Source organism: Athene noctua, chromosome 4, assembly GCF_965140245.1.
Source record: "Athene noctua chromosome 4, bAthNoc1.hap1.1, whole genome shotgun sequence".
Lineage (NCBI taxonomy): Eukaryota > Metazoa > Chordata > Aves > Strigiformes > Strigidae > Athene > Athene noctua.
Window position 1 is genome coordinate 66,946,213 of NC_134040.1, and position 25,024 is coordinate 66,971,236.

At 40.1% G+C, this 25,024-nt stretch overlaps 1 protein-coding gene across 2 annotated transcripts in view; it reads left to right on the plus strand.

Annotated features, from left to right (window-relative positions):
- Nucleotides 1-10,653, plus strand: part of MND1 (meiotic nuclear divisions 1) — a 45,715-nt gene extending 35,062 nt beyond the window's left edge. For both annotated transcript variants that reach the window (XM_074904039.1, XM_074904037.1), the window contains exons 7-8: nucleotides 8,665-8,709; nucleotides 10,402-10,653. In XM_074904039.1, coding sequence (XP_074760140.1) covers nucleotides 8,665-8,709; nucleotides 10,402-10,508 — 152 coding nt within the window. In that variant the 3' untranslated portion in view covers nucleotides 10,509-10,653. The remainder of the gene's footprint in view (nucleotides 1-8,664; nucleotides 8,710-10,401) is intronic.
- Nucleotides 10,654-25,024: the final 14,371 nt, after the last annotated feature.

Sequence of the window (25,024 nt, forward strand, 5' to 3'; positions counted from 1 at the left end):
ATGTATTCATCAGTAATTTAGTATTAGGAAGTGACATAGAATCGATGAAGCTCTATAATAGGGTCTGCCGTGTCTGTGCATCTGCTCAGTATTTATGTTAGTGAGCTGAATAATAGAATAGAATATATGCTTTTGTACATTTGCAGATGATGAAACTAGGAGAGACTTCATGGAAAAAGGACGAGGTGAGATTTCAAAATAAGCATGACAGATTGCAAAGAATCTAAAAAACGAATAAAATTCGGTAGTGGCAAGTGCAAGGACATATACACATTCAAGGATATAGTGTTACACAAATGATCTGTATCAGCTGGTTAAGGAGGGAGATTGAAAACTATGTCAGAGTTATAGTAGCTTACAGGTTGAATATAAGACATTCTTGTTGTGAAAAGCAAAATCATCCTACTAAGATACAGAAACAGAAGTATATGCAGTAATGAGATGTATGAAATAATCTTTCTACTCAAGTTGGCATTAGTGAGGCTTTAGTTGTAACAGTCAGTGTTTGATATCCTAGTCAAGATGTATATAACTAACAAGGGAGAATTCAGAGTAGAGTGAAAAGACCAGGTATTCACCAACCACATTCTAGGAGAAAAAAATTTACAAAAATAGGGCTCAAAAGAAGATTGCTCCTGGTGGGTTTCATAATCTGTATCTCCTTCAAAAAAGGAAAGGAATAGACTATTGCTCAGGTTCATGGAGAACTCAGCAATAAATAATAGCCTTAAATTACAGGAGAGAAAGTTAGATGGAAAACTGTTCTAATGGTAGTAATAATCAAACACAGAACTAGATTGCCTGGGAAGGTTGTAAAGGCTCTAGCACTGGTAAACCATAAAAACAGGCTCAGAAAGGGCATAGGTAAGGTTGGACGTGCACTGAGTCATAGAGACCAGAGGACCTTCTGTGATGCCTTCCAGACTTCTCTCTGGAACTTCTCTGACATGTGAGGTGTGCATCAGAGTAACATCCTGAACTGGACAAAAACCATAGTGCTCTGGGATGGGTCTTCTTGTGAAATGCATTTCAGTAGCACAGAAGTTTGCAAGTTCCTTTAGCTGTGCTCATGGTACGGAGTTTATTAGTAATGAAGTGGGGAGGGAGGAGTTGTCCACTAAAAAAAAAACCAAAGTGTTGTTAGGGAGCTCTGAATCAGAAAGTTGGTGTGCTTGTTTCCCTTTTGTAAGTGCGTTGCTTCCCTCTGGATAAGAATAGATGTATTTTAGTGATGCAACTAAGAGATTTGAAAGAGAAACAGTCTTTTTCTGTGGGTATGTGAATATAGTAAATGTAAGTGCAAGAGCATGTATTTTGCAGAGGGGACTCTCTTGGTAGCAATTCTGACAAATTCTGTTGGACGTTTTTTCAAATAGACACTATGTACATCCTGATGAAATTTGACAGTGTGACCTTTCCGTATGGGACAGAGGGAGCTTTTGCTGATGAGACTTGACACTTTTTTCAAACATGCTAACAAAGATCACAGACCCTTTAAAAGCATATTCCCAGAGAAGTGGATCAGCTTATTAGCAGCTTTACTATGCAATGCGGTGTCTCACCATATAGACAAGACTGGCACTATGTTATATATTTGCTCAGGTTTATTTTCAAGCACATATATATATATGCACACATGCACAGAGCTGTTGCAGCAGAAATGCTAGTTTAATTCATTCCTATATCAAATTTCCTGATTATTTTTCTACCAAAATGGCTTATGTTCTATGCTTTTCAAAATAGTCACAGATCAGTAGGTAGGATTCATAATTGTTAATGCTTTTTTTTGTAGTTCTGAAACTTTATTCAGAGCCTAAATGTAAAAAGCGATACTCCTTTTTATTATTTAGTAATATGTCAGTGTAAATAGTTCTATTGAATTTGAATTGTCATTTAAATAAGAAATCATGTTTATGGATTGACTTGAATTTAGTCGTGAATTCTGAAGCATTGTGACCTGTTGATTAATATCATGGGGATTAGTGTTATGTGGGATACTGGAGTAAGGGGGAAGAATGATGTGTTATTTTGGATTCAAAGGAGTTGACAGAATTGCGATGTACTATCACTCTCTACACAAGAGCTCTTTATTCTGCTTATAAGAGGAAACATCTCTTTGGGAAGCATGGGGGAAGGTAAAGATCACATACAGAGTGGAGGTATTGCTGCCTAATACTTGGTTATAAAACATTCTTTTAAAGCTGTTCTTGCTGCATTGTGAGTTATCCTGTTGACAGTGTCGTAGACTACTTAGCCTCAAGAATACTCGAATATGGACTTTAAAGAAGTCACTCGATCACATCATTGCCATGAATAGTCTCCAGTGGCAAGCTACAGTCTCTTGGTTGGAGTCTGGTGTCAGTTTGTGGATGGACGCGTCAGTAGGACTTACTAGGCAATTACTCTTTGTGGATGACAGGTGTATAATTTCTGTGTTCACCTTATACCCTGGCCTTTAGAGACAGACTCTTTATTTGCATGAGATGTTTTCATTAATGGGAAAGATTTTGGAAGCTGTGCATCATGGTATTACCATGATGCTTCTCCAAGACAGGTAGGGAAACACAGATCTGTCATAGTGTGATGATAGCAAGCTAGACAGTGTTTCTGGAAAGTGAGGGCAGCCTATGAGCAGGAGAGTGGGTAACTCTCAGAAGGCAGTCGATAATCAGAGTCACTGGAGATTCAAGTTCACATATTTTTCTTACAGTAGTTGCATTTTTGACATTTAAATTCAGTCTAAGTGGATGCAGAATTATTATTAGTTTTCAAATCCACCTAATGCAATTAATTTACCGGGGCCAGTTTCATGAGAGAGATTGGGAATCTTTGGGATAATAATCCTCACTGGCCCCTGAGAACAGTTGCAGCTGTTTTCTGCATTTCATGCAGAAGAACTGCGATTCACACTGTAAAGTTACTCCCTTGCCCACATGCTGAAGACTGCAGTTCTATTTTGCATGTATCTACTAACAATCCCACAGGTTGATGGGTGGCTCCTCGAAAAGGTGCTAGTTCCCTCTGCACTCATGCACCTTTTAAGTGAGGAAATCTGTGGTGGTTTAACCTTGGCTAAATGCCAGGTACCCAGCAAGTCACTCTATCACTTTCCCTCTTCCCCCTTTTTTTCTCAACAGGGCAGAGAAGGGAAAGAAAATAAGACAGGAAAAAAACACAACCCTTGTGGGTAAAACAAAAGCAGTTTTAATATAAGCAAAGTGAAGCAAAGGTCTGTGCGTGGAAGCAAAAAAAAGAAAACAGATTTATTCTCTACTTCCTATGGACAGGCGATGTGGGGCCTTCTCAGGGAGCAGGGCTCCAATACGCGTAGTGGTTGCCTTGGAGGACCAAGGGTGGCCCCACCCCCTTCCTCCTTTCTCCCAGGTTTATACTGAGCAGACGTCACATGGTCTGGAATATCCCTTTGGTCGGTTCGGGTCAGCTGTCCTGGTTGTGTCCCCTCCCAAGATCTTGCCCATCCCCTCCCCCTGTGGGGGGAAATGTTGGAAAGAGCCTTGGTGCTGTGTAAGCCCTGCTCAGCAGTAGCCACAACACCAGGGTGCTATCAACACCCTGCCAGCTCCCAGCGTAAAACACAGCACCGTGAGGCTGCTGTAGGGGAAAACCAATTCTAGCTCAGCCAGACCCAGTAGAAAATCCATACAATTTTCTTGTGACATTAGTTGTGGTAAGTCAAAACTTGTACCAAACAATGCTAGTTTTGTTTTTGTTATTCTGTAGAAGTAGAGCTTCCTGGACTTGAAAATTTTGTTTACACATAAAAACATTACTTACAATAATCCTTAAAGTTATCCTCAAAATGCCAGAGTAGAAGTTAGGAAAGGAAAGAGAGCTACAGCTCTTTCTTCATTTCCAGGTTACTGGAGCTGGACTATGTTACCTTTACAGTCTGATTTTCAATACTGTTCAGTAACTGTTTCCTCAATATTCCTTTAATGGTACGTTCAGGAGTTCAAAAAGCCTTTAGAAAGAACGTGAAAGTAGGTGTGGAAAATGTTTGTGAGGAGATGGTGGTGGTTGTTGCTATTGCAATTTGTTTTCACCTGTGCAAGTGTCCAAAGTCTGGTAGAAAGACTAACTTAGTCTCCTGGAGTATATACATTATGTTGATGAGGCATGTAGTGGTCTCCCCTCCTGTGGAAATATTTGAGGCTGCAACAATTTTTGGCCATTCCACTTTAGAAAGGAAAGTCCAGCAGCAGTGAATGACAAAAAGGTACCTGCCCTTTTGTCAGCTCTGTCTCCTGATCTCCTACTGAATCCCTGCAGGTTGCTGGTAGAATGTCACTTGCCTGCGTAAAACATGTTTCTAACCCTCCCTCGCTTTCTTTTTAGTCATTCACTGCTGCTGGACTTTCCCTGCTTTTGCTTTTCTTTAAACGGATACAGGGGATTGTCCCTCTGATAAGGACAATCACAGATCTTAAGACAATGGTTTAGTTCCCAGAATCTGGGCTTTTTGAGTTCCCTGCAGTTCTTCAGAGATACCCAGGGTTGAGGGAAGAAGAGACTTCCATGAGGACTGGTCAAAACTAATTCTTTGAACCTTAGCTGTTTAAGGTGTGTTTTCAGATGTGTTTTGCTAACATAATAGATTAGTATTGCAAGCCGTGCTGCTCCTGGGCCTTGCATTGCTGTACACACAGTGGTTGCTTTTGTTCAGTTCATGAGAGAAAATGCAAGCTTCTGTTTTCCTGCTTAGAAAATGCCAAGTGTGCCTGAAATTGGCCATCTGAGGATACAGGTGTGTGCCTCAGCCAATACCCATGTCTTGTATCCTGCAGGCATGAGAGCAGGAAAGTCTATTGATGCATTGTCATACAAATGGGTGAAATAAATATGTAATGTCCAGAACAAATAGATTATTCTGTTGCTTCCAGACAGCAATTACATATATTGTCAGCCTATGTGCAGATGTATAGATACCAACTGGAGCATAACTAGGGCCTAATAGTGGTAATGAGAACATCTGGAACCATCTGGGACATATGTTGCCTCCTGTATTGCTCATATTTTCTGCACATTTGGTCCTTTCATTGTCTTGCACAGCTTTTGTACTGGAGCACTATTTAGTAGTTGCCAAAAATCAAGTTCCGATAGAGCAGCTCTGGTCAGCAGGACTCCAGGCGAGCTTGGGACCCAGTGGTTGTGGTCGTTTTGGTAATTAGCCAGTTGCCCTCAGCACTGTCTCTGAGTTTCTCCTTTTTACAGTTCACACAGCCTGTGTCCTGATTGTCCTCTGGTATATAAATTCTTAAGTTCCCAGGCTAATGTCTTCTTTAGATCTCAAACTTTATTTTTCAGTGCAGTCTAAAAACCAGGAGGCCAATGGCTGTGTGATCCTGTGGAGCTAGAGAATATGCAATCAGAATTATCATGACTTTGAGTTACATCAGTACATAAAGTAGATGTGTCTGGAGGATGTCTGTTTTACTACTCCTCCTTTCTCTTGCCCTCCATGCACATATACATACAGATGATGCAACCAATCAAAGTCCCAACAGGCAACTATAAAAGGTTTCCAGAAGGCAGTCAAGGTGCAGATTCCTTCATTTCTGTCAGTTCTTGTGATGGAGTCAGGGGCCTCTGGAAGATGCTGGCGATGATGTAGATGTAGCTGGTGTCCTTAGGTGATCGAGGTCCGTAACTACCAATACCTGTGTCTCCTTCCTTTTTCAGGCATGGTGTTGGATACAGCAGACAGACAAGATCTTGCAGTGGCATCATAGGCAAGAGTTGAGCCTCATCCCAAGGCACTTAAATCTTGCCTTCAGGTAGCTAAGTGCTCAGCCTGTAGCTTGGGGCAACAGCTAAGATGATGACACAGTAGTTTCTGGAGATGGATGAGGTGTGTTGTCCCCATCCCGTCCCCCGTCCCGTCCCCTGTCCGTCGTCGTCCCCCCCCACCCCCCCCAAATTAAAAAAAAAGAAATGTGAGGGGAAAATTTAAGTGAAGGAGTTGGTAGTTAAGCAGACTGCAGTGCCATCCTGCAGCAATGGTAGTGACAAGTCTCACTTGATGACAAGAGACAATGCAAGCTGTCTTGTTTGCATGAGCTTGCTCAGGCTGGACATGAGGAACACGTGAGTGTCTTGCAGCAGCTTGCCCAGCCAGCTGTCACTGCTCTTGATGCAATCAATATGCCTAATGGTCTAAGCAACTTTCAACATGGCAGAATAAATCCATACTTGTATCCTTATGGTGCTATCATGTATATGGGCGTGTGGGCCAGCCAGTGTAAATGGGAGATCACAAGCAGAAAACGCTTGCCCCAGCCTCTTGCAAATGCATTTCCTTGAGGTGTCGCATGCCTGAGGCTTTACAAGTGGCTCTTTTTTTCCCCAACTCTGAGCCCTCCAGCAGGAGAGTAATGTGAGGGTTGTGTGTTCCCAGTCTCGAAAGGAATGAGGCAGTGTCTTCTTTGATACTCAGCCAGATTGTTTGAATGTCACCTTCCCCATCAGAAGTTCTGTCTCCACTTGTGATCCTTCCACACTTCTATCATGACACTTTGCTGCCAGTCTGATCAGTCCCAGGTGGTGCATGGAAAGAATGACATGCTTAAAATACCTCTTCATTTTATTTGTATAACTTTTACTATCAGGAGTTTCTTTTTTTTTTTTTGTTATTTCTCCGCTATTTGAGTCACTGAAGATGCTGCCCACTGTGGGATTTCCCCATTATCGCTTCCTGCTTTTGCTACCGTGATTTCATTTCTATCCACAACTCGGTTATTGGCAGCCACTGCCATTCGAACCACCCTGTTGCCCAACCTGTATCTGTATCAGCCTTTTCTTTGACAGAGGTAAGAAGTCACATTTGAAAAACACACGATCACATAGGTATATTTTAGCATGCATAAGCAATGTTTGAAGGATGACAATGCACCAAACTGCCACTATTGTGGGTTTTTTTAAAGCACTGTACCAGGTGGTCACTAGGCTTTAAGGACAGGGCTGCGTGCTGAAAGCTGCAGGAACTTCGAGCTGCTGTGTGGTGCAGAAGTGTGCAGGGCTTAGCTGGTTAGACGCTTGCAGAAAAGCAGAGGTTTCTGCTGAGATCTGGCAGGTGTTGTGGACTAGGCTGGCTCACCCACCATTGGGATGCTGTCACCTTGCAGCTCTGGATCCATGAAGTTTAATGCTATCTTACTTTCCCCCCTGAATTTCAAACATCATTACTTGGAGTCAAATACAGCTTTCCAGTTTACTCTAGAGTTTCAGAAAAATGCTGAGGGAAGTATTGTAGCTAACACATTTAAAATCTTGATCAGTGAAAGCCCTTACTCTGCAGACTTGCTTTAAGTGGTGTTAGGTACTGTTCAAAATCCCATTGGCTGCCAGTATGTTGTCAGTGCTGCCAGTCATGGAACTGAACAATGGGTGGCAACAACCAGTCAGCAAAGGAAACAAGGAATAGCTCTCTCAAGATAGGAATAACTTGAATTTCTGATGCATGCAAGCAAGAAAAAATGCCATCTTCTCACCCACTCCCTTTTTGTGCCCATCTTTCTTTTTTGCTTCATGCTGTACCCAAACTTTCTAGTTGTAGGCCATTTTTAGAAACTACAATGATTCTGAAGTGGTATTTTACTCTGGTTTAAACATTCTTCACATCAGTTACTGAAGTATTAAGGGTAGAATAATGAGTGCTTACCTTCCTATGTGCTAGCAGATGATTTTTCAATGTAATTTAATTTTGCCTGAAGTATATTATTTATAACATTGGATACCTGATTGTATATTCACTTTTCAGTACCCCTGGAGACAAATTTCATGCTGACCATTCAGATGAATGTTATCATGCAAGTACTAACAAGACTAACTGGGAATAACTAAGTTATGTGTAGGCGTGAGAACCATAATGATTCTGATAAATTCCCACGTTACAAACCAACCTGCTTGATTTGATTCAGTACTTATTTTAATGGGAGCAAGGTGATCTAAGAGAAATTTTTCTTGAGACTGTTTTGCCTCATGGAAACTATATAAACGCTATTTGTAGGAATGGTAATTTGCTATTATGTATTTAGATCTGGAGCAGTGGTAGGGGAGGAAAGCCAAGTTTAAAAATCATGAACATTATTTTGCCTTCATTTCATTGAAGGGATTCTCAAAGCCCAGGAGACCTTCTAGAGCTATATGGTAAACTTTTGGATTAATGTGATAGACTGCTACCCTTATCATTTTACTTATCTATATGGAGTCATGCATACCTATGTGATGGATTACTTATGTATAGAGAGGATTATAAAATATTTTCCATCTCTGTTGCCTCTAGTATCTTCAGGCCATGTATCTAGTTCCAATCTTGGTGCATACAATTAAGCCTCCAGGCAAACCTAGGACTAGGATTTTTATTTTTAAATACACTTCAAAACCAGTTGTTCCTATGGTATCTTTTATGTTCGTTTGCTCCTGTTTTTCTTTAACTTAGCTTTGTGCTTGCTGAAACCTTAAAAGCATAAAACAGAAGAAGGATTTGGAAGCAGTAGAATGACTTCCTTATATTGTGTGGATTATATGTTCCTTATATTCTCTAAAAATGCTATCAGTAAAAATTTAATCTCTCTGCCTTGAAACTATGGTATGATTTTACTGTGATGTATGCTTTTTTTGTTGTTGTTTTCTTCTTTATTTCAGGCCAAACAAACAAAGTAGCCAAGGAGGCAGCCAATAGATGGACTGGTGTGTATGCATTTATATTGCTTAACACAGCTTCAGACTAAAGCAATTTCAGTAAAAGACCTACTTACTGTTAAGAATTTTAAATATGCTTAGGACTTGATGCAGGACAGCTCTCACTTATAAAAGCATGCAGAAATATATTTCACTTAAAAATTAACATGATTCAAAAAAAAGAATCCATTTTCTCAGTTTAGTTACTGAACATGCTTCACATCACACAACAGAGTTGTTGTTGTTCTGGTGCTGTTTTGCATACTGTATTAAAACCTACACCTTATTTTCTTGGTTGAGTTAAAATCTCTTAAGACCAGGAAAGCATTAATAGAAAGAGACTGGAAGTAGTGCTATCCAGGTATTCAGAAAGTTCAATTCTTCATTTCTGAATTTTCCTCTGTTTCTCAAGAGTAGAATGCTTTGTGGAATCTTATTGCTGCTACCATATAATGGATGCTAATATAAAGTGGGTATTTCTAAAACTAATTCATCACCTTTGACATGCAGGAAAAATGCTGCACAGTTCTGAGGAAGGTTACTGTGATAACATTTGTATGGAAGTTTAGCTCAATTTTCTGTTGTTGTTTAGTTTTGCTATATTGCTTTATATTTCCATTTTGCAGAGCAAGCAATATGCATGTCCTTACTTTTTAAAAAATTATTTAGAATATAATTTGTAATTTTTTGTTTAGAATTAATCTACTACTGATGGACTGCTTGCTATCATTAGTTATGCCAAGTGCAGCAGGATATAATTTTCATTGTCTTTTGACTATTATTTTATATCTTAATTTGCACTGGGTTGTTTACTGCATATGGGTACATAAAGTTACATATTTGACAACAACTTCTGGGACTACTGTTGTCAGGGCTTTCTATTGTTGATGACAGGCTGTTGTTCTCAAAGTCTTGAGAGAGGTTAACAACTATGCCTCAGTTTTTAGGAAGTACTTTGCTACTTAATGAGACAATTAGGATATATGCTGTAGCATATTTTTCTGTTGAAGAGACAATTTTAAAACCAAATATCTGATGGTTAAAGAAAATAAAATATTTCTAAGGTATGAAGACACAGAGAACACTTCCTGTCTTAAGGAATGCTGCAGTTTATGGGTGTTAGGAATGATGTAGTGAGTTTCAATCAATACTGCAGTGAAAAATTATGTTAAATTGAAGAGAATTTATGTGCTAAAAGAGAGGTGCTTGACTAAAATAAAGCTAATTGAATATATTTTTTTTAACTTTCAAACCAAATGTACATTATCTGAACAAACATATGCAGGACTAGAAATAACCTTATAGTTGACCTGAATCTGATTTTCACAGTTGTAGACAGTCACACAGTAGGTGTCTAGTTGGAAAAGGACCTATAAAATACTTATTATGCATATTCACACTTATCACTCTATAGCAGGCTTACACTGTAACTGTAGCTTTCAGTCTTCTCATGGAAGAAGAGTAAGAAAAGGCAAAGGTAACACCCAGAAGGAAGACGTATTTTATTTAGTACTGAGTAAAAGTATCTCATTAAAAGCCTCCCTTTTTCTCTTCTAAATCTAGTCAATAATGATGTTCCCCACTATGTACCTTTTTCATATACACAACGATAATGCAAATGGAAGGATTCGGTTGTAGCCAAGACTACAATTCATGCTTTCCTAAATATTCAAAACTGAATGTTTTTCATTCTGTTTACAGATAACATCTTTTCAATAAAGTCCTGGGCCAAACGTAAATTTGGATTTGAAGAAAGCAGAATTGACAAAAGCTTTGGAATCCCAGAAGATTTGGATTACATTGATTAGCATTCAGCAGTTGATGGCTGACAGTTGTACATAGTTTGTTAAATATTCTCAGTTGGCATTTAAATGTGTATCTGAATCCTCTCCTAACAACTGACCACCCTTTAATTTTCAGGTTTTTGTTAAAGTTAATAAAATTCTAAAATTATTTGTTTCATTTCCTTTTTTTCCTTATACTCTCTGGACAGTAAATCTCTTCTTTTCCTCTGTGAGACAAAGAGTGGACAGGGGTTATAGGAAATAATTACCACAAATTCCTGAGGCTGGTTTTTACTCTTCTTTTGCTTAACTGGGAGTAGTGCTAAGAGCTAGAAGCTCCAGAGATTTATGTTTAAACATGCTGAAGACTTAGGAGCGGAAAGAGGCATAATCCATTAATGGAAAACAGTGAGACAGTAAGGATGTGAGTAGAAGGGCTGAGGTCTGATTTCAAGTTGTTTCGTGTTGCTAGAACTGCTTGTAAGTTTAGTGACAAAATTTAGGTGGTTGCTGGAAAATACTAGTTCATGAGAGTTAAATCTGTTCCAGTGAAAGTACTGGATTTGACACTGAGAATGCTTTTCTGGTCAAGATAGTTGCTTCGTAGGGGAGGGAGCAAAGAACACCCAGCCATCCATTCACACCACAGTGAACCAAGATGCTCATCTGTGATGTAAGAGACTGAATTCAGTTTGCTATTTGGAACTGAGCATTTTGGGGTTTATGCACATTTTTCAATTTCAGGGTAAAAAAGCAGCCAACCAAAATATAATAACAAATTTCAGAATGTCTGATTTTTGTTTAGTGGAATTTCACAAGCACCTCACTTTCTATCAGCTTTTGGTTTCTAGCTCTGATCAGTGCATGGCTGCAGAAAGAGAGGAAGAGAGTACAGACTGGTCTTGTACTTCCCACAGCTATGGATTGCAAGACAGCATTTCTGCTGTACAGCTCTGGAGGATATAGGTCTTACATCTAGAAGGCAGGTGGGCCTGCTGCAAGGTAGATGTATGTATCACTGCGAAGTGTCTGTCTGCCTTTTGTGTAATCTCTGATGAGAGCATCGATGAAAAGGTGACGTAGCTGGAGATACATATGCTCAGAAGTCTGTCTCCTGTGACCTTTCCAATTAAAAAATTTCCTAGCAGTTCAGTGTGTGTTAAAATCCAAGGACTTCAGGTGTGCCCCTGGCTGTTGTCATCTCATGTCTATGAAGACAGCAAAGTTATTGGGAAGATACCAAGTGGAAGATCATCTTCTCATAGAGGTAGTACAGCAAGTTGTCTGTTGCCTAAGAAAATGTATGCAATGCCTGGCACATAGTAAAAAATCCCTGTGCTTACAACTTCAATGGAGACATTTCCTTTTATGTGTTTGGGAAGATTTTATTCCTAATATATCCAATATTTAACATATAATGTGTTACGAACTGAGTAACAGCTTACCAGCTGTTGACTAGTAAAAGCTTAATGCAAGTAGTATTGAGGTGAATGCAGTGTTTCTTACCAGGCCTGGCTTTTGCCCCATGACTGGAGTGCTGTGCACCAAAGCTGTCTGATGCTGCCAAATCAAACTACTGATGCACATGAGGCTTAGGTGGTTGTTCTTACTCTTGGATTTTGTGCTGTGAAACAATAAAGAAAGAGCTTTTTTTTGTTCTTTGTAGAGTATCTAATTGATTTTTTTTTTTTCTAAATATCTGTTTTTTTCTGTGAATCTATTCTGTACCACCTGACAGGTGTCAGAAGCTCTTTGGTACATCTGCATTTGAGACCACATATCTGCCACACATAAGAGATGATGATGACTTGGAAGACTTGTTCATTTGAAGTAATGTTGAGCATGTGAACTTACCAACAGTTCTTGCCTCTTAGAATCACTTTCACATGGCTGAACTTCTACTCATCAAGGAGTCTCAGGTAATTTACGGCCTGTAGCAGTTAGTGCAGTAAGACTTCCCCTGGTACCTGTGGGGATGAGGGTTTCTTACTCATTTTTACTGCTTTGGCTACTTTCCACGTTGAAGAAGGAAATAAACATGACCAGCTATGTAAGTTTAGCTGCAATATTGTGGCTTCCTGTCTGTAGCATGAAAGCATTGTGGACTGTAATAAAACCATTAAAATTAATAAATAGCAAACAAATAGCTGTACTTGAGGTAGACTTGCTTAGAGATGCTACAGTCAGCCAGCATGAGCAGTACCTCTAAAATGTCAAACAGCCCTCATGCTTTGGACACAAAACTTGAGCATTCAAGAACAAGGAATTTCTAGCACTCTCATTTTCTGTACAGTTTTTGTTACATATGTTTAAAATATACATATGAATACATTAAATACATTCAAATAGACTTGCAGTCATACTCTCTTTTCTGCTCCTGTCTTCTACTTCTGGTGTTGGTTAGGAAGCCATGCAAGAGAATGTGTCTCATCCTGTAAGGACACCATTTTGGAACAGCCAGAACAGAAATTTCTCAGCTAATGAGAGGCAGGGAAGAGGCTGCGCATTATCAGAAACCAATGCTTATTCCTCTAGTGGAACCGATTTATTTTGTGCTACCTTTCTTGTGATTCTCTGTTTTTAGTGTAGATGGCTTTCAACAGGAAAAGCAAATCCGGATCCTTTCTGAGACAAAAAGAGACAATTTGTATGTCTTGAATATTCCAAGACACTTTCAGATGGCTGCATCTGCTCACTTTTGGAAGCTTTCTTAAAAAGATATGCAGCAAACTTCTGAATCCCACAGTGTGAAACCATATACGATTATGTGGTTTGAGATGCATGTTCACTTTAATTTTTAAGAGAAGCTGAGACTTTTCTGCTGAAAGTCACTAATGGTTAAAATTATTTTCCTTCTCCTGAGATATTTTGGCTATTAGCCTATAACAAAAATGAAAACAAATCGATCCCATCTTGTGTCCCAATTAGTTTCTTCAATGTTTTCCTGAGATAAAATCTAGAATATTTCTGCAGAATCTCACATGAAAATGGTGGGGTTTAAATGCTCACTTCTGCTGTCACTCTTGTGGTTATGTCACAGCTATATTATGTATAGGTCTTCCTCTTTTTTCTTTTCTTTTTTTTTTTTTTTTTTTTTTGTCTTCTGCCCTGTAGGTTTTTTGCCCATGTAAGGTAAATATTTTCAACTGTTATAGCTAACTCAGGAGGTCAGGCCCTTACTACAATTCAAGTTTATAATTAAAGCAGGTACTAGTGCAAAGTGAAGATCAAAGGCTTTGTTTTTATCAGTCTTCAGCTCTGAGAGGAGCAGTATCAGGTCCAGCTTTTCAAAATAATCTCACGAGGAGTTTATCACTACAGTACTAGGCTGAGGTGTTGGGTAAGCCTACTGTTCAGGACTGATGTTGATTAGCCACTGTGAAGCAAACCTAGACACAAGAAAATATTTGTACCTGGGCTACTTAGGAAGCTTACCAGTTTAAAGAAAGTTTGCTGACTGTATCTGTCCTGAACCAGCCTATATTTCTCAGCTTTTCTTTTAACTAGCCATCTGCATTCTCTGTACAACACCAAGAATGAACTGTAGAGCTCCTTTTGTGGTATTTGCAGAACATTAAAATGGTAACAGTCACAAGGGTTTAAGTTTTGACGTAATTCAGCTCCTAAACATTTCACTAATGCATTCTCTGAAATGTCATTACTTTTTTGGGGTGTAGTAACCTGTGTGTTTTAAAAGGGAAAATCCAGGCTCCGAAGCAAATAGCACAGTGATGCTGTGACCAAGTGGCAAAGGTGGAACTGAAACTTACTGGCAGAACAATGGGAAAAGAAGTCTAGCCTGTGACAGTGACTACAGTTTGATGCAAGAGCTCCCTACAGAGTCCTCCTGTCACTCAGGCCGATTTCCACTAGTCAGATCATCTGGCTGGTGCTCATCTTTACCTTGTTTCTTGTAGAGGTGATGTTTGTATGATTATGTTTTCTGTCATTTCTCTCCTCCTTTTCCCTCCCAGTGTTCTTAAATTTCACAGTGGTTTTTAGCCAAATTTAGTTTGAAGGGCTGCAGTGCAAGCTCACAATTTATTGGTTCTGCTTGGCTGGCTGCCTGATAAATACAGGTTTTCCCTTTCCCACCTGCCAGTCTAGGGACCTGAAAAGCAGTAGAGCATGATGTGGCTGGGAGGAGGAAGGAGAAATGTTGAAGATGGCTGTAAAAGACCTGAAAGCATTTGGTGTCTGCTCGTGCTGGAGTTTATGTGAGGGTCTGGCAGCATTGCTGGGGCTGAGGTGGGATGGTGTGTGCATGCATCATTTAAGTGGGAGGGAACTGGGATCTAGGAAACTGGTCTCTTGGCAGCCAGACTTCATTACTTCTGCTGCTCACAGAGCTATGTTTATTAGACTGGGGGGTTGTGGCACTGTAAATTTACACAAGGCTTTGCTGAGACAACGGTTAGATGTCTTGCCTGCTCTAGAGAATCAGCACACCCCAGAAGTGCATGTTTGGTGGCTTCAACAGCTGAAGTCTTTGGCTAGTCCTTGGTGTCACACAAGTGACTGGATTCTTCCGTTTGCTGTTAACTGCCATTTAGATACAATGCTTGTGTAAATATTCCGGTGCTTAAGGTATCTGTCTTCACAGCACCGATAGCCTTTCTCTTCAGCTTCCTTTTCTCCTTGTCCTTTTCGCGATTTCTCTTCCATCCCTCCACTGTCATTTCCCTTTCAGATCTGCTTACAGAAACTATGTAGGCTGAACGAGCAGCACTGCAGTCAGTACAGATGGTTGTCTGTCTTTACTCCTCCTCTTGCTGACACGCCTGTCAATGCACACACCTGCCAGTGCACAGGCATACAGGAAGGCAAGTATCTATATGTCAGACTTGCCTCTTTAAATTCTGTGCAGAAGGTTGCATGGCAAGAAGACTAGAGGACAAAAACATCTGTGAATACCACCACAAGCGCCACTGAACTTTTCAGGGTCACTTCAGAAGCTTTATAATGTCCCACAAATGAATGAACAGTTTTTATGCTACAGATAATTTGGTCAACTAGTCATTATTTCACCTAACCTACTCAGAAAAATTTTCCTTTTGAAAAAAAATTCCTGGTGAAGTGTTTATAAATAACAGCTTTCAAGCAAAACCTGCTGGGCAATTTTCTGTTTACGGTTGTTTGATGAAAACCCAAGTTATTCTGAGAAATTAGCCTTTCCACATGAAAGACATCATTTTAAAAAACAGTCCATCCTTCTGCTTCAGAAAACCTTACTGGTCTATTGGCAACCAGCTCTAAAGTAAATCCTATAACCAGTCTGAGAGGCACTTTTTTTCAAGTGAGGTGCTGAACTTCAACTCTGCTGCTGCTAAAGCTCAGAAGGAAAAGCAGTTAAAAATTATGGCTCTTAGAGAAAGCCAGTGGAGAAAGAAGTTGTGTTTGAAGTGAAAAAGACCTGAGATACCACCTGTACACTAAAGCCATGTCTTACAGGGAACCACCTCCTTCCCTGGCCACCTTTGTTTGTGTCACCTGCCTTCAGGCAGCACCTTGGTGGCAGTCTGGAGATCAGATTTTTTATGTTGACATGCTAAAACATTTTTTTCTCACTTTTTCAGTCTGCAGTGGTAAAAATTCTTTTTTCTTTTTTTTCCCCTTCCCCTTTCTGTTAAGAAAAAAAGGGAGGAAAAATGTCAGTCACATCATGTTTTCTTGCATTACCATTACTAGTCATGCAAAATAATGCCTTTGCCTAATCCTAGCATTTTAGAGGATTTTAGAAGGAAACTAAAAGTCAGATATTTATATCTTTTTTTCAGTTTCTCATAAAAATTAATTGGCCATTGAGTCAGATGCCTTCCCCCCCCTCCACGCCCCCTGCCCCCTTCATGCTGTTCTTGGTCAAAGACACTCCCAGGGTCAGAAATGCTTTTTGATTAATTTTTTGCATGGACATCAATTCATCATCATAATAAACTATATTCCTCTATGGGCTTTCTTTCCCCCTAAAATATTTTCTAGGGAATATGCTTTTCACTATGTTTTTAAAAGCCAGCCAGTTCCTGAGATTGTTAATTAAAAAAACAAAAGTCAAGGCTCCATAGAAGACCTGTTTGTTATTCCATGGTCATTAATGTATCTGTTTGAGAAGCATATGTAAGAAAAAACACTGAAGAAAGTCATAGCAAGCAATCCAAACCACCAGTTTCAGTATCATCTGGTGAATGGCAAAAAGTTTTATTTTTTCTTTTCCACTGGTTTCAGTTAGGTATTTATCATTACCATCCTCAGCTATTAAAGAAAAAAAGATAAAAAGCTTTGATAATATTTTCTGGTTTTGGTGTAACTACTGCCAAAGGTTCAGTGAGTGAGTAATTTTTTTTTGAACAGGTGTCTTGAACAAACCAGCTTCAAAATCCATCTTTGGAGTCCATCAACTTTTTTTTGGTCCTTTCTAACTTTTCATACCTAAAGATGTTAGAAAAGTACTGTTTTACTGTTCTGTCCTTAGTTTACAGATGTTAAAAATGAAAATAGCTAAAATAATTCAAAATCAAAACGATTTTAAATGTTTTGTTCAAAACTGGTTATCACATCTTTGAAGTTGTCATCTTCTTTACCAATAAAAACCCAAAAGGTCTAAGGAGCCCTTTCTTTATCATTAACTGTCTAAATTGTTTGAAGATTGTACAAACCTAGGAAAACCATGCATGTCTGAGTAGGACATACATCTTTACTCACTTGAGTAGGCATGATATAAAATCTGCATTTTGGGGTTGTGTGTTTTCATTCTTCTTTATTTCTTCAGTGCTTATGCTAGTTACTGAAATGGAGAGAGTTTTCTGTTAAGTGCCCTTTACCAACATGCAAATTTGGCTGTTAACTTGATGAGATCTTGGGAAATGAAAAAGGGGAATTTAATTCCAAATTTTTGGTACTTTTTAGGCTTTCACCTTATCAGTCTTGAGCCAACAGAGTGTGCGTTGTCTGACCTCTGTTTTGGACTGACTTCTCAAGTTAGAAAATCATAAATGAAAAACACTGATTCCTGACTTGCTATGCAAATATTTCCTGTATCAACCCCACAGCTGCATCCTCTAGCTTTTGGTAGGGAGTACATATAGAACAATAATGACAGGTTTCTGTAAAATTTTTTGCCTTTTTATGGTTACTATTATTGTTTAGTATGTCTCTGTTCTGAATTAGAGCCAGAGGGAGGAGGATTCTCTGCTTAAAAAGCACTAGCAAGATCTATGCATAAATCTATATTTGATAGCAGTCCCCCTCTCAGCTCTTCTAGACAATTTTATTTTTTACATAGTAACCTTAACAAATGCTTATCTTGGCAAGTGAGTAGTGAATAATTGTACTGTAATGCAAGTGCTTTTGCACCATAAACTAGTATGCAATAGTGTAAGCAATGACTTACAATTAAATAAAAAACTTCAGAGGACCAAGCTTGCAGGTATACTATGGAGTTACTGAAAGAAACCATCTGATTTCAAGCTATCTACTTGACAATGTAATTTTTTTTCAAGGTAATATATTTCAGAGGCTGTAGTTTCATTCACCATGCCAATGTTAATGGAATGGTTCTCTCACCTCTTTAGATGAATGATGGCAATGGTGGTGGGACACATGGCTTCAGCTTTTACTAAAATGAAAGAAGTTTTGCCAAGAAGCTAGCAGAGGAAAAACCTTCTGAGCAGAATCAGTCTACTTGAAAAAGAAATATTTCTGCAGTAAAGTCTTTACAGCTTGCTTGATTTTTGAGTACTTTAAAAAACATTCAGAACTGATGAAGCTGATTTATTTTCTCATCCACTTCTGCACTCACATCCTGCAAAAGCCTGGGGTTTGCCTCTTGTCTTTGCTCCACCTGACAGGTGTCATCTTATCTTGGGTTTTAGCCGTTAGAGGCTGGCCCCAGGAGTTTGGGCTGTGAGGCTCTTCCAGCGCTGTGGGTGGCTGTGAGCAGAGATAGTGCTCCTCGGTTACTTCTGTGCAGAGAACAGCCTCATATCTGTCTGGAAAGCTGAAAAGCTCTCAATAGTCTTACATGAAAAATTTTGTGGCAGTGCTAGTAGAACATTATTCCCTTTATTTTAGAGCTCATGTCCATGTATTCTTTCTCTTTGATGTCTGAAATGCAGGTAATGCAGGTGTCCAGCCTCCCATCACTCAGCCTTTGAAGTTCTAGAAGAACAGAAAAAAGAGAAAGTAAATACAAAACAGAGCAAAGACTCAAGGTGAGGGGAAGAAGAAAACCTCATGACTTCTGCTCTGAAGTCAACATTTTAACATTATGTATCGAGAAAGACCCTAGAAATATCTTTTCTTATCCCTATCTCATACTTGAATTCCAGATCAATGTAAACCAGACTCTTTTTCTTCACAGAGGATAGGTATTATCACTTGCAGCCTCACATGGCTACTCCCAAGATGGGAAACCTTGGAGCAATATATACAAGTAGTTTTTATTTGCTTGCATTTTCAGTTAACGGGAACGAAAATTTTAGGTGCCAGTGACTTTCACACTCACAACTGGCTTTTTATTCCCCATTGCAGAGGGACAAGCTCTCATTGAGAATACCTGTGGCTGTGCAAGGTATTAATCTTCTCCTCCTTCCTTAGGACTTGATCTAATCTGGCAGAAATGAACCCCTTCACTGTAAAGAGTAGACTCGGGAGATGATGAGCCCTTCTGAAAGATCACAGCCCTTCCTGGCTTTTTGAGATCAAAGGGTTGGGAGAATGGGAAAACCCCTCCATGTTCAATGTAAAAGGGTGACTTGTTTCTGCTTCAGCTGGAGTAAATCACAGATGGGTAGTTTGGAGTTATGTGCTTGTTTCAATGTATGCCAGATTTTACTGGTAATGTTAGTTGCTTTTTTTCAGTGGCTTCCTCAGAGCTGGTGAGGAAAATATTTGCCACCAAGGTGTGCAATCAGCATCATGGTAGCCCTTAGGGTAGCAGGCATTTCTCAGTTTCCCTTGTCCCTGTGGCAGCTGCAGGAAGAAGTGACATATGTGAAGTTAAAGGCACCACGGCAAGCAGGAGTGCTGCCCTCCTTACTTTGGTCAGTCACGCCTGCCCTTGCATTTGACAACTGTGAATTTTCAGTCTACGGAGGGAGAAAAATCCCTCCTTCATAGTAAAATGGAATGACACAAAAGAAAATTACAGGCTAATTGAATTAACTCAAGGAGAGGTGCTCACCAGTCTTTGGCTTTTGCTCACTGAGATGTGGTCCCTGTCAGCCTGGCTAAAGCTCTGTCCTGGGAGAAACTTTCTTTTGAGTCCCCTGTCCACAGCTTTGAAGGTCATAAAGGCAGAGCAATACGAAGGACTGCTCCATTTAGCATTGCCATTCCACACCACTTTAAAACATGTTAATTTAGTTCTTCGGGCCATCTGATCATGTTATCAGTCCAGTTAGGGGAATGGGATGCTGCTGGTTCACCAGCCTTTAAAATAAGCTCTGTACCATAAATGCTTTCTTGTTATTCTTAAAATCGGTTTCCATGGTAACTCAGTCATGGGAACAATTTTTTCGTTGATGAAAAGGAAGAAAATAATTTCCTTTTTAGGATTCCTCTGCTCATCCTAGTAAAATTTCCTTTTTACTTGAACCCTGTTGGCCTTTAGGGAAGCAGGATTCTTGTCTCCATTCACCTCCACTAAGTGTGCCCTGGGTTTCACCCCCACAATTTCCCTCTCTCACTTCTTTCTGTCTTCTGAGTTGAAATTGGCAACTTTTGCTTCAGGGATAAAAATCTGGGAAGTTTGTGCTGAAGAATTCCTTGGCGTGTGGCTTCCATCTTACCTTTTGTCTAAAGCTTCTCGAATCATACGGAATTTTTATCAAAACAGAATAATTTTTCTGGTGTGCTCTCTGCAACAGGTTTGGGAGGTAGTGTAATGTCAGGATGATGCAGGATATTGTGTTTTTGGCCTTTCCCTCGTTGCTGATGTCTTCCTCCGCCTCAGCTCCAGGACATGTTTCAGCTGGAGCACTTGATGCCAAGACAGAGTCTTGCTGTACACCGTGGAGCTTCTCTCAAGGAAAACTTGTGATTGCTTAGAGATTAGTCATGCAAAGAGTCTCTGCGAACAAGCCTTGAATGCTACGTGGTTTGTAATGTCTTGTTGCAGAAACAGCTGTTCTGTGTTGAAATAAGACGTGAGATGCAGCTTTAGCTTGCCATGGAGAAAAGTAACACGCTCTGCAGCATCAGAAGTCTTCAAGACTGAAGATGTCTTGCTGAAAATTGTGCTTCCATCAAATGCAACTTCAAGGGCATTTGTACTGCAGTCTAACCTCTGAAAGGAACCAGCCTGAGCATATCTTTTCATGAGCATTATAAACCATATTGCTTTTTTTTCTTCTTTAAATTAACTATTTTTTTACTTACACCTCCACTTTACCTGTGAGCTAAGAAGAGATCTTCCCTCACAGTGCAATTTCTCCAGATGAAGCTTTCCTGGCATACTTTAGCACAATAGGGTCTCTTTTGCTTCCGGCCCCTCAGCAGGTTATTGAGTGTTTTTCAGCATCTGCCTTGACATCCCCGGGGGTTCAGAGTACAGCTCTGCTAAATGCCGTGCAAGGCACTTGTGCATCTCTGTCTCTTCAGAGGTTTTCAGGAGATCAAGTTCTACTGAAACCACTGGGAGACTACGAATCTGTCTTTAGTTAGTCTCAGGTCTCTTCCCTAGGGTAGCTAGAAGTCGAGTAAATAAGGAAGATTTTGTGAGGCTTTTTTCACTTAGGCTTTCTGTTGTCAAAGACAGCAGGATTGTAAATCATCCTTTACTTCAGGAGCAATTGAGCCTGGTTCTGAATACAGCAATAATATGCAAACTAGATGAAGGTCATTTTGCTTACCACTGTTATCAGAGCCCAGAATACCTTGGATAGGACCTGGAGTCTCAACAGACTGGCAGTAAAGCAGGTAATTTTTTGAAATTGATGGAAGTCTCAGGTCCTTTTTCAGTTTGAGAATCGGTCTCATCAGCTTTCCATCCTTTTGAAGGATGGATGCATTATCTTCAACTACTTAAACCAGAAATTTTTCCCTCTTGTTTTCTTGTTTGGAATAGGAGGGTTTCCTAGGAGAGTTAGAGGTCAATTTGCACTCTTTTTCCTTGAGACAGTTGCACCAAGCATCCTCTGTTTTCTTTTCACATGTTGGTCATGCTAAATAGAATGAAAAATATTTTGAATTTTTCCAAAATGGATGGAATTGAGATGCTTAAGATTTGTATAAAGCAAAGAAAGAGAGCCTAGCTCTCTTGCTGAAGAGTCATGAGTTGGCATAAAACCTAGATGTGTCCCTTTGCAGGTTGAGCGTTACAATGTGTCTGTGCAAGCTCAGGTTGTTATGCATCATATGGAATATAGGATTCTGGTATTTTCATTGCTGGTTACTTAGACAAAAAATTGACCTTTTAGAAATATCAGCCTGTCCTCCTTGCTATTGTATGACATATTAGAATATAAATATATAAATAATTTTATAGCATTTTCTCCTATGTCTTTTTTGATATTCAGTTTCATGTATTTTCTGTTAAGATGATTACCTAATGAAGTCATTTAATTATTTTTGATCATTCATAATTGTATGGCTACAGATAAATCCAAGTAGTGAGGCACCAATTCAGAAGTCTTCACTGAGTAGTGATCTACTTCTTTCTATGCTCAATTAAGAGAAAATAAAATATGCTGCCAGACAATGTAATTCCTTTACATAGTATTTCTAGCTTGAACAGTAACATGATTTTACATCCATACGATTTACCATCCCTCTCTATCTGTCTAGTCCTCTAGTTCATGCTCTTCACACATGACAATTACCAAATGACAAATGTATTTTCAGGCTGAAACTTTCACTGTCTTGCTGTAGGAAAAGCAGTTATGTCCCTCCTCAGGGATCATGATAGGGATTAAATGGCCTCTTGAGATTCCTATACTAACAGTTTCTAGCACATCCATAAAAAAATATTATTAGCATCAGTTCTACATAATAATTCCAAATGTTTAACTTAATTGTATACAAGAAAAATAAAAGTCAGTTGGTAAGTTGTGGGGTTTTTTATTGTACTGATAAATGCACACATATGTGCAAGACAGTAATCCTGTTCATGGACCCAAAGAGTTTGGAGACTGAGAACAAGGTCCCAGAGTTTGCAGTACCTCGACCTGAGAGCGTGGGGTTGAAGAACCACTCTTCTATAGCACAGAGAGCAGGAGGGGCAGACATAGGCAGATGTTGGCCTTGGGGCATTTGGGCTTCTCCTCAGGGCAGATAATGGGCTTTGAGCAGCTGAATGGTGGTGCAGGCTGCTGGATAATGGCTGTGGGAAGTCAAAACTACCCCATGAGATTTTATCCTGATTTTTTTCTTCCAGGACTTAGATGGAACTGCTAAACTGAGCCATGGCGGTGGTGGGCAGGGAAAAGGCAGGTGGATATTCACCATCCCTGCAGAGCTCGGCACACAGCTCTAACAAGCCCACCCCATACTTCGGGCTGTTTTCTTTGAACTTGATGCTCAATTTTAATAACTGAATGGATCTCAGTGTTGGAACAAAACCAAGAGTGACGAGGCCCTGAATGTCCCTCCAAGCTTCAGCAGCGGGTGCTCATTGGTGGCTGTGCACTTGCCAGCCAGCTGCTGCGTGGCCAAAGGCCAGGGCAGAGGGGTAGGCGCAGCACCCATCGGCAGGGACTCGAGCCCCTCTGGGGCCTGCGATGGGAAGACGGGCCATGCACCAGTGGGGCAGGCATGTGCACAGCTGCAGGGGCCTGCCGCGTTTCTAGGCAGCCTCCCTACGCCCGTCTTTCACCTACCTCCTCAAAAAATGAATTCACTCAAAAATAGTTTCACTGCAGGGATGTGCTAGAAATTTCCTTAGTTAAAAACAAACTGGTGTTTTTGTGACTTGCAGGGACTATATCCCCAACTAGGGTTAAACAGAGCATGTGTTTTTGCCTGATTTTTTACATCTGGGAATAAGCTAGTAGCTTGTTAACAGTATCGAGCAAGTGAGAGAAGAAAAGTGGCATTAAACCCAACTCTGGCAAGGAGAAAAATCGAATGGAAAATATGCATTTTTAATATACCACTGGGTAAGTATATAAGAGCAGAACAACATTCGTGGTAACCTGATATCCCTCAGGAATGAGGGAAAAGCTGACTGCTTGCTCCACTGAGCCAAAAAAATAAGAAAACATGTAAGTGCAAGTGTGTAGTCAGCAGCATAAGGAATAATGCTTCAGAAAGCTGAGAGCAAAGCTGAAGCATTGAATGTTAAAAGGTTAACACTTTTACACAGAAACACAACCTATTATTTGTAACGTATTTATTTGCATGATAGCCTTCAATATCCTAAAGAAAGTCCTGATCCTTCTGCATTTACACAGCCACCAGATGGCTGTTTTGGCAGGATCTGAGGAAATATTACATGTTAGCCATCTTCTGATTTCTTGCTGGAAACTAAACATATTTTGGATGTAAACATGTAATTCATTAGAATAACCAAAATGTATTTCCTAGGCTGGATGCGTTGTTTTCAGAGATTTAACATTTTGTCAAGCCCTTTTAGAGCAACACCTCAGTTGCATTTCATTTGAGTGTCACCCAGCATATACAATAGGTTTGGAAAACCAGCCCTGCGTGGCCTTTGGGCACCTGGCAGAGTACGTTTTCAACATGGCGTGCAGAGAGTTAGGCACCCAGCTCCTGTGGCTGATGGGATCCACACGGCTCCTCATCCAGACTGTGCTGGAGCTGTACTGCTTTGCATCCAGCTGTGAGTGCTGTGCCCCTGGGAACAACTGGTGAGCAAAGGGCCATGGCCCCTGGGATGTTAGTACAGCAGACAAATGCATGTACACCCCTGAGGAAAGGGCAGAGGTGCCATGAGGTAAAGCCCTGTGAATCAAAAATGCACTCCCCTAAGGAACTGAAAATACATGCAATTATTTGGAAGGAGGTTGTACAAGTGCCAGTGTCATCTTCAGAAGACAATGACAACAATTACAGTTGCAGGGAATTGCAGATGTTCTGTGAAAAGAAATAAATGAGCCTAGAATTGTTTTCTGGGAAAAAAAAAAAAAAAAAAAGGTCTTCAAAATGTCCAAATCATCTGATTTTCTTGAAACACTTTTTCTAGGTAATGTTTGAAATTAGGTTAGAAAGTTGTATCTGGACTGACCTCTGGCTATAGGAATAAGAGAAAAGAAGTCAGCTTTTCCCAGGGTGGCCTGGGCCTCCCTGCTCCCTGCTGTTCTCTGGGGTCCACCACATGGCAAGGGTTTCTGCAGAGACTTCTCCTGAAATCAAAGCATTTCAAGTGAGGGGGGTGCTGTGGCTTCTGAACCAAGGCAAGGTGAGAGATCCCCACCTTTCCTCAGCTGAGCCATCTATGGGGTACCGCTTGGCTGTAGGTCAGTGGGGTGGGAGGTTTGCGTATATTTTGTGCCCTTTGAGGAATGCTTGTTTATAGCTGGGCACCTGTACCTGCCACCCCTGGAAGAAGCCTCCCATATTCACGTGTGACAATTGATTTCTGTGGC